The sequence below is a fragment of the Curcuma longa genome, chromosome 1 (assembly GCF_044706935.1).
Source record: "Curcuma longa cultivar G26 ecotype Majalengka, Jawa Barat chromosome 1, ITB_CL_G26_1.1, whole genome shotgun sequence".
Lineage (NCBI taxonomy): Eukaryota > Viridiplantae > Streptophyta > Magnoliopsida > Zingiberales > Zingiberaceae > Curcuma > Curcuma longa.
The window spans coordinates 5,476,407-5,486,940 of NC_133861.1; the positions used below are offsets into that span (position 1 = coordinate 5,476,407).

General features: G+C 43.4%; 1 protein-coding gene across 1 annotated transcript; it reads left to right on the forward strand.

Annotated features, from left to right (window-relative positions):
* The first annotated feature begins 343 nt into the window (after positions 1-343).
* Positions 344-1,354, forward strand: LOC141822986 (E3 ubiquitin-protein ligase RSL1-like). Its single transcript, XM_074710275.1, has 2 exons — positions 344-1,145; positions 1,245-1,354. Exons 1-2 carry the CDS (start codon positions 344-346, stop codon positions 1,352-1,354), a joined length of 912 nt encoding a protein of 303 aa, XP_074566376.1.
* The last annotated feature ends 9,180 nt before the right edge of the window (positions 1,355-10,534 follow it).

Here is a 10,534-nt window from a genome sequence, read left to right on the forward strand (position 1 = left end):
ATAATCAAAATTAATTATTATATATTATTTTGTAATTAAGACATCAATCAAATTTTACTAGTAGTTGACCGATTCTAGGATGAGATCCGTTTCTGTTTTTAAAAAATATTATATTTTAAGCATAGAGAAATAATCTTTTCCACCGTAATAGCAGATCTATCCGTGTTGAAAAAGAAAATCATGTTAGATCAATTTTAATCCATATCCATGCTTATCTAGTTTAGTTGATTTTTTTTAACCCTAATCAAATCAGTTGGTGATTCGTAGAATGTTTCGTCTTCTCGTATCCTCCTGCATTCTTCTTCCTTCCGTGGCTGGCGTGTTCTTCATTTTTCCGTTCAGAATGGGTTCTCTCTTCCGGTGCTTCTCCTTCAAGACGAAGCACAACCCCCGCCCCGACCGCCATGAAAACGCCGCCGCGTCAGCCGACGGCGAGCGCGTTTCGACGACTCGATGGGACAACTACTGCAGCATCTGCATCGAAGACAAGTACTCGTTCGAGCAAGTAATGGAGCACGGATGCCCGCACACGGAGCTCGCCAGAGCCGGGCTGCCAGGCGGCCGCCGAGACGACGTAGAGGGGGAGCGTTCCGAACTCGAGCGAGCCCTTCTCCTGCCCTGCTTCTGCGGCATCTGCATGGAGGAGAAGTACTCGTTCCAGTGCGTTGCCGTCAGGGGCTGCGACCACGCGTACTGCGCTCCCTGCGTGTCGCAGTACGTGGCGACGAAGGTGGCGGCGAACGAGGCGGTGATCGGGTGCCCCGACCCCGAGTGCAAGGCAGGGGTCGTGGATCCGGAGGCCTGCCGATTCATCCTCCCCGACAAGGTGTTCCACCGATGGGGCGACCGGCTGTGCGAGGAGGCGATCGCGGGTCCGGCGAGGTTCTACTGCCCCTTCCGCGACTGCTCGGCCCTGCTGATCCACGAGGAGGCGGACGCGAACCTGACGGTGGTGGCCAAGTGCCTGCATTGCCGGAGGGAGCTGTGCGCGAGGTGCAGGGTGCCGTGGCACGAGAACTACACGTGCGAGGACTACCGGAGTCTGGTAGTCGACAAGAGCGGGCGGAGCCTGGTGAAATTGGCGAAGGCCAACAAGTGGCAGAGGTGCCCCTACTGCGGCTTCTTCGTCCAGAGGAGCGAAGGCTGTAATTACATAATGTGCAGGTACCAAAACGCTTAATAATTCTTAATTAATTAATTATGAAAAGATAATAATGACAAGAATCTTGTGTTGGCGTCTGCAGGTGCACGAGATCATTCTGCTACAGCTGTGCAGGTCCAGTGGATGACAGGACCCATCGTTGCAGCAAGTGCAAACTCTTCTAAAAGCCATCTTAATGCACACTTAACTTGAGGATAAAGCTTTTCATGAACGTTTTCTAGATTTTTTTTTGTCATTAGTTAGTTTCCTGAACTCAGTACTTTACCTTCGACCTTGTTCCTTCTCAGCAAATTAAAGAGAAAAAGGAGAGTTAATTTCTTCAGCTAGCTAATAACTGCGAGAGTTTGTAGTGTCTCACAATTTAATTAGATAATAAAACTCCATTCACTCAGTCACTCAATTTCTTGGCTAATCTAGGGCCTATCTAGTTTTGCATAAGCAGTAGATAATGTGGATCTATCTGTGTAGAAATTCGTTAATATGCTTTTTCCGTTATAACATATTCGTTTCTAAAGCTAATATATAGGTTGTGATCCCTGTAGGATCATTATCGCATATGATTCTTCTTTGTACCATTCGGAGAGGAGAAATGACACCCATCCTACTGATTCCTATGAAAGATCAAGCCCAATTGCGGTTTTCTCTTCTTGATCTACATATTGTGCTAGCAACATCAAGGGATGGCGTTGAATCTCGACACGGGTTAGAATTTATAGCTTCCACATTTAATACAACTGCTATACATCTACGATAAGGTCCTGTGTATAATTGTAGAAGTCTTTCGATTCATATATGGTATATGATATAGTAAGAAAAGGGAATCATATGTGGTAGAGACAAGTCAATCCTAAGTAATTGTCAAAGAACCAACTTCGACCTCATTAGCTTGGTTCGAGAACTTCAGCTCCTCCATCCATCAACTCAGCCACTTCGATTTCGAGGACATAACCTCCTGGATAACTTCATCGGCTTGGCCACCTCGACTCCAGAGGACACAACCTCCTCGATAACTTCATTGGCTCGACCACCTTAACTTCAGAGGACATAGTCTTCTCAATTCCTTCATCAACTCAGTCACCTAGACTCCAAAGGACACAACTTCCTCAATTCCTTCATCGGCTCAGCCACCTAGACTCCAAAGGGTAGTGTCCTGGACTCTCGCACTAACTCGGTCACCTCGACTTCAGAGGACACAACCTCCTCGACTACTTCATCGGCTCAACCACCTCGACTCCAGAGGACATAGCCTCTTTGACCGACTCGATTACTCCGACTCCAGAGGACACAACCTCCTCGACTTCTTCACCAACTCGTTTACCCCAACTCTAGAAGATACAGTCTCCTCGACTCTTTTATTAGCTCGATCATCCCGACTCCAAAGGACACAGCCTCCTCAACTCTCCCATCAACTCGGCCACCCTAACTCCAAAGGATGTAGACTCCACGATTCCTTCAAAATCTAGTCATCCTACATGGACATACTAATGGTTACTGCGAATATACCTTAACATAGCACCGCGAGTGAACGTAGGAACAATCATATAATATATAGGTGTCAGACTTGGTTCCCTAGATGCTCTCTTACATACACATGGCATGCAATGAATGGAGGAGCAAGTAACGGTTGTTGGATCTGGTCTCCTAGGATTACAGACATAGATATGGTCTTTTAGTCAAATATATAAACCTAGAGAAAGCACGCAAGAAGAGAAGTGATTCTTCTTTTTCCTCCATTATTCTGCTATTTTCACTTTTCCTAAGCCTCTATCCTAACTTTGGTGTCGAAGTGGCCATGTTGAACTCCCTCGGCGCCCATCTTAATCCTCATCGGAGTATTATAGGTATCTTTAGCATCTTTCATCTTCTAGGACCTTCAACATCACCGCATCCGTTGTCCTATCTTACTGACTCACCAAACTGCAGTCTCAGATAGGAACAAAATTGGCGTCGTATGTGGGAACTTTTCTCGCCTGAACTAAGATGCTAAGATGGTGGAATAGGAAAAAACTATCAGAGGCCCTAGCACCACAGGAGACACATCTCGTGGTGAAGTTATCACCATGTCACGAGAAGATTTCCAAGCATTGGTGGACCGAGCAGTGTAACAACTTTTGCACAAACTCCCTCCTATTAACCTAGCTCCGAAAGTACCTAACACCTCGACCGAGGTGCCCCTTCTCCCTAATCAAACGCCTGTTGTTTCGATGGGGCCTCTCATTGATGTCTTCGCTAAACAACAAAGTAAAGTCATAGCCCCGCTTGAGGAGCATTCTAAGAAATCCATGGTCGAAGAAACTCGACCATCAAACAAAGGCAAAGGGCTCAATCGACCCTGACAAGTTATACACTCATGACCCTATCACATTTAAAATCTCGGGTACTAATCTTTATTTCGCAAACTACTTACCTACTATATTTGTTTCGACCTTTGCAACATCAATATATAATCCCAAACTTATCATGCTCCCACAAAATTGAAGACATACCATGCTCCATGCAGTCGAAGACTCATACGCGTGCTTCCACGTAGTTGAAGACTCATACGCGTGCTCTCATGCAGTTGAAGACATACGAGTGCTCTCACGCAGAAGATATACACATGCTCCCACGCAATCGAAGACTCATATGCATGCTCTCACACAGTGGAAGGCTCATATGTGTGCTCCCATGTAGTCCAAGACATACGCATACTCCCACACAGTCGAAGACTTATACGCGTACTTCCACACAGTCAAAGACTCATATGCATGCTCTCACGCAGTCGAAGAATCATACGTGTGCTCCCACGCAGTCAAAGACTCATACGCGTGCTCCCACATAGAAGATATACACATGCTCCCATGCAGTCAAAGACTCATATGCATGCTCTCACGCAGAAGACTCATACGCGTGCTCCCATGCAAAAGACTCATATGCATGCTCCCATGCCGAAGACTCATATGCACACTCCTACACCGAAGACTCATATGCAGGCTCCAACATGGAAGGCTCATACGCATGCTTCCACACAGTAGGAGACTTTAGAACCATACCATTCTCCGCATGAGCTCGCTACCCTTTTACTCCATATGCACTCCACTCGGATGTCCAATGAAGCAAAAGATAAGTTTTTAGTTTATATCCAAATTTAAAATATATTTTATTGCGACTATCATAGGAAACGTCTAATACATATTATAGCAACTTGAGTTCTCAAACTCGAGCCCACAACTATCGAGTCTTCACACTCGAGCTAATAACTCTCGGGTCCTAACACTTGAGCCCACAACTCTCGAGTCCTCACACTTGAACCCACAACTCTCAAGTCCCCACACTCGAGCCCACAACTCTCGAGTCCTCACACTCTAGTCAACAACACTCGAGTCCTCACAATTCTCTTGATTTGATACACAACATCATAGAAATTATCCAATATAGTAGTAGAAATTATTTCATTAAAAAGACCAACAGAACATAGTTAAAATTCAAAAGTTTTTCATTCTCATTCTAGGATAAAAGGTGTCTTACAATAGTAAATGACCCTCAGTTACAAGAACTAAAAGAAGAACTACTCTACGTCTTCAAGGTTTTCGGGGGGAATCTCATTGAAGGCTTTTTCTAGGCCTAGGGGAAGGTTGGGGGAAGATGGCCAACTTCTTAAATCTATCTTGTAGCTCCCTAAAAGTCATACCTGACCATTTTTATTACACGATCACCAAGCTATTCATATATTTTCTCCTTCTTAACAGCACAACTCCTTTCCTCCCCATCCTTGAAGCTCATGGACTCACCTTTCTGGTTCTCCAATTTGGTTTGCTGAGTCTTTAGGCTATCCTCCAGGGCCTCTATCTTCGCCCATCGAGTTCGAGATTCAGACATCAAAGATTTGCCTGTTGTAGCTCACCACCCCGAGCCTCCAATTCTGCCTCCACCTCTTCCAACTGACTCACAGCCTTTTTCTCGTTTCTCTCTCGTTCCTCTTTCTCTAAAGTAGCTCGCAACTCTAACTCTTTATGCGAGCTTCATACATGTCTTTAGAGGAGGTCATCACTGCCTTGAGGACCTCTAACTCCTGCTGCTGAGAATGCAGTTGTTCCACCTAAGCTTAGAGTCGAGCCACCTCCACCTTTAGTTCTTCTGACTCGTTGTTGGGAAGGGTCTGTTGCGCTTCCTGTTCCATCACCCATAGTCTCAATCAATTATTTGATCGAGATAACCTTGGAACTTGGAGAGTTAGTTCCATCACTTCTACTCACACCTGCAACAAGAATCATATCAGGCTTAGAAATCACTCTAACCTAACAAGGAATTCAAAGAATTCTTACCCCAGTTATATCTAGTGATACTAAGTTTGCCAGATCCACCACTTTTGCCTCGCTTCATTATAAGACTGGTGTCATGCTACCGCCATATCCTCAGTCAACACTATCCTCACCCAAGGCGGTGGCCTAGTTGGTACCTCTTGCTCTTGAGATATGCCTATGCCTGAAGGTTCACCTTCCTCAACCCTCAAGCATGGGGTTGACGACTCGGGGAGATCGCCCAGCGTCGTTATGGTGAGTAAGGTGTGCTAATCCACATTACAAGAGAGGAGAGTAGCCCTTGCTCACGAAGATCTTGACATATTTCGGAGCCTCTTGCTTGAGTTGTTGTGGCCGCTGTGGGCAAACTTGCCTCTGTAAAAAGCTCTTGAGATCTAGACCTCTTCCTCCTTATTCTTAGAGGCCTCTCCGAATCCTCTAAAGAGTCAGGCACAATCATCGCTAGAGGAAGAGCTAGCAACCCCTTGGTAGATACAATTGGGTTGTTTGATGGATCGATAGATACAATTGGGTCCCCTACGGATCGATAGGAGTATCATTATGCTTTTCAGCCCGCTGGATGACAAGCTGGCCACCTCTTTCCTCTAATATGGCCAGGGATAGTTTTAAACGCCTATTGATAGTGGCCCTCAACATGGTTTGAATTGTAAAATAAAAAAATCAATCAGTTCTCACACGAAATCAAAATAATGTAATTCTTACCAAATGAGGAAGTAAGTTGAATATCGATGGGACTCAGTCCGAAAAGATAGAGTAAGCATTCTTGGATCAGAAGCTTCACCTCAAACTACAAGCCAGACAAAACATCCACTACAGCCAAGTACTCCGGTTCTAACTTATATTGACCTAAACTCAGGGGATGAGACAACTCAAGTATCCATTCTAGAGGACAGGAATATAGCACAAGAGATTGAACAAAGACATAATGAGTTTTCCACCCTTTATGTGAACTTAAACTTTTGTCCAAAAAGCTAAAAGAAGCACGGGCAATGATGTAAAAGACCCTGTCTTCCATCTTCTTCTGATAAAATAAATAATGAAAGAGGCGAGGGTTAAGGGAATACGATATAGACTAAAGACTACTACTGCTTCACAAAGTAGTTGGTAGGAGTTTAGAGCTAGTTGTTGAAGAGGAATCCAAAAACAGGTAGAAACCTCGATAAAAAAAGGTGTATATGAAACCTAAGAACGGCTAGCAGTGTCCTCAAAAGGAGTGGGGTATCACTAATCTATGATTGACAGGGATTTTGAATTGCATTGTTACTTGGTTTAGATCTCCCCTATTGAAGTTTGACTCCAAGGACTCATACCAAGGTGCAAAACTTGTGGTTGCCATGAGATGAAAAACACAATAAGAAAATGACAACACTAGAAAGGGCAAGACGACAGATATAGAATAACAAGATCAAGAGACTTGTATATGAGAAGTTGACGGAGAGTGTTTATAGATGAATAGCTAGGGTAAGGCGGTGACATCCTTTGCCACTAGCCCTCATATATTCGACATCAAAAGAAGCTTAACTGTTGGATCAGGAATATAAAGTCATCGATGTTATTGTAGACCGTTCAAATTCGCCATCAAATTGACAGTATCCCAACAATTGCCTCGAGCCAAGCATCTGCACAACTCTCAACACATATCAACATTAGACTAGTTGCCATTTATGAATGGATAGGACAAAGCAACCATAGGAATGATACTCCATCACATGTATCACTCACATTTATGATGTGTATCTCGCATGATACCGAGGCATGCGGTAACACGTATCTCCTCAGTCCATCCAATCACTTGATCGCCCTGATTCTTGAACACTCACGATTTCTTAACCCCCTCCAACTCAACTCATTTATAAGAAAAGTAGGAATGTCTGCTCGGATCTCCCTTTTTAAATATATAACACTCATCTTTACATACTTAACCCTTGAGTTCTTGTGCTTAAGTTCATGCTCTTGAGTTCACACTTAGGTCCCTACTTTCTCGAGTTTACACTCGAGTTCCTATTTTCTCAAGGTCACACTCGGGTTCCTACGTTCTCAAATTCACACTCGGGTCTCTATATTCATGAGTCCTCATTCAAGTCCCTATATTCAAATCTACATTGCTCAATACTCGAGCCTTCATCCTCAGTAAGTCTCTTATTCAAAGTCTATAGTGCTCACACTTAGCCCTCTAGTTTTGCACAATTAAGTCTACAACAATTGCACATGTTTTTAAATTCGATAAATCCTTCAATAAACATTACTCAACATAGTAAAAAGAGAATTTTTTGTTTCATTCCAAAAGTTAGATTTTACATTCATGATCTGACAATAAAAGTTATATTAAAGTCCTAAACTACTATGCATCTTCTAGATCTTCTAGAGGCATTTCATTCAAAATTCTTTTCAAGCTTACAAAATTTATAGGAAAATCAATGGGTAAGTGTCCATCTTCTTTTAGCTGCTTGGTATTCCTCGTGATTCCATACTTGATCATTTTGAACACGCAGTCATCAAACACATCATATATTCTATGCTTCTCTGCCTCCCGTCACTATTCCTCCTCAATCTTAATGTAGCTCTAGAGCTCTACTTCCTTGGCCTTCATCCCACCCTTCTAGGTCTCCAAGTGGATATCCAACCTTTCTATCTCTACCCTTCATGATTAGGATTTGGATATCTCCCTTTCCAGTAATGTGTTCATGTATCGCAACTCACCCTCCCGAGTATCTAATTCAGCCTCCACTCTTGCTAATAAGTCTGCGGCCTCCTCCTCCTTCTTCTCCTGCTTCTCCTTCTCTGTTGTAACCTGCGCCACTAACTCTTTCACCTGGGTGTCATATTAACCGTTTGACAATGTCATTTCATCTTGGAGAGTTTCTACTTGGTGTCGCAAGAGTAGTGTCTGCCTGGGCCCGAAGCACATCTTGGAGCCTCTTCATCTCCACCGCTGCCCGCTCTAATTCATGACTAGAGGCCAACCGAATCTCTAATTGGATTATTCGAGACATCTATTGTCGTTGTGTTTGGAGGGCATCTTGTACTCGGCCAGCGAATTCGAATGCCTCAGCCCACACCCACAAGATCAATTGAGTCATAAGGAAATTCATCAAGAGGTTAGGCTTACCTTTCTTCATGAATCCTTACCCTTGTAAAATCCTTTATCATGGTCTTCGCCAACCCATCGAAGGATCGCTATCTTGCCTCTTCATGGGCATTGTGTCATATCTCTGTTATGTTGATAGTTGAGGTTATCACCTCAATCGCTACGACTCCTGGCTGAGAAGCTATATTATCAGGTTCAGCCCCCTCCACCATCGGTCAACAAGTTGATGATTTGAAACGGTTTGTAAGAGGAAGTAGAAGGCACTTAGTCCGGGCGGAGGGACTTCGATCCCCATTTGAAGACTAGGGGAAGAACCATTGGCATGTTCACCTCCGTGACTGATTCTTGAAGGTGGGATCTTTTTCTCGACATCAGTTGTGATTCTTCCGAGACTCAGACACCTCAACTATCAGAGTTGGGATGATGGAAGCTATCATCATGGTTTCAAACTGCACAATCACAGGAGAAATAGTCACAGAAAAATGGTTGGATGCAAGTAGAAGATAAAACCTCCGTTTAAGGTAGTAGTCGCCTTCATCACTAACCCTGATATATACCTCGGGAATTCCAACAATATCCGTTGATCTACATGCAGGTTATTTGCCCCAGAGTCGTTGGATCCCACATGTAGATTGATAGTGATGGACTCCTAATAAATCTTCAATGTTCAGGACATGTGTCAACCGCATACCGATTGTATTTATGCATACGTAAGATAAATCGACCTCAGACATGGTACACCATCATACATATCTCTAGCATTAATGTTATATAATGTGCATATTCCCAACACACCCACTAACGCTTTGTTTGGGAGGAGGTGAAGGAAGGGAAGGGAAAGATAAATAAGGGGAAGAAGTATTTTGATCCTTGTTTGGGATGGTGTGAGTTAAGGAGAGGAAAGGGAGAGAAGGGTAAGATTTACCCTTGTATATGCTCATGAATCGCTATAATTTCTTACACTTTGATTTGGGATGTAAGGAAAGAGAAGGGGAACTCAAAAATATTTTACTCCAATTTTATCTCTATTTTAAAATATTAATTCTTAAATTAACTCATCTATTTAGGTATCTCATCTTTGCGCTGTCGCTCCTCACACAACGCGCGCCGTCACCGCCCAATGTCCAATTGCTCGTACTCCACGACGTCGGTGTCGACCCTCGTCACAAATCTCTTCAAGGACAAGATTCAAGAGCACAGAAATAGATAACCCCAATCTTCTTCTTCTTCTTCTTCTACTTCTTCTACTCCAAGAACAATGACTTATCTAAAGAGCATGCGTTATCTATTTTATGACTTTTCATATCCCAACTTCTACATGTAATATTGACAGAATTTTATAGTTTCTCATCCATCTTCTACATGTGTTGTCTTTTTTAAGAAGTGAGAGTATTTTTATAAATTTTATATATTTAATTTTTATTTCTTTTTCTTTCCTCCTAAATAAGATAATACATGTTACGTTAATGAACCTTTCATCCATTCCAAACAAAGAGAACATAAATATTTTACTTCCCCTCCCTTTTCTCTTCCTTCCCCTTCTTCCTCTTCCGTTAATGAACCTTCTCTCACCCCATCCAAATAGAGCATAAGGGGATGACCAATTGGTACCACGTTAGTCCTAGGTACAGATCAGTGGGATCCCATCAGTCCAGTCAGTCAGACTTGTGCTTTTTTCGACTAGACTTAAAAGAGAAACTTGTGATGTGATAAGAAAAAGAAACCATACGCAGCAAAATCAAGTCAGTAGTCAATCCTAGGTGATGGTCAAAGAACCAACTTCAAGCTTGGCTGGAGTACTCTGGTTCCTCCATCCATCGGCTCGGCCACTTCGATCCAGAGGATACAGTCTCCTCGACTCCCTCACCAATTCGATCACCCTGACTCCAGAGGACACAACCTCTTCGACTCCCTTACCGGTTCGACCACCTCGACTCCAGAGGACATAGCCTCCTCAACTCCTTGATCGACTTGGCTATCTCA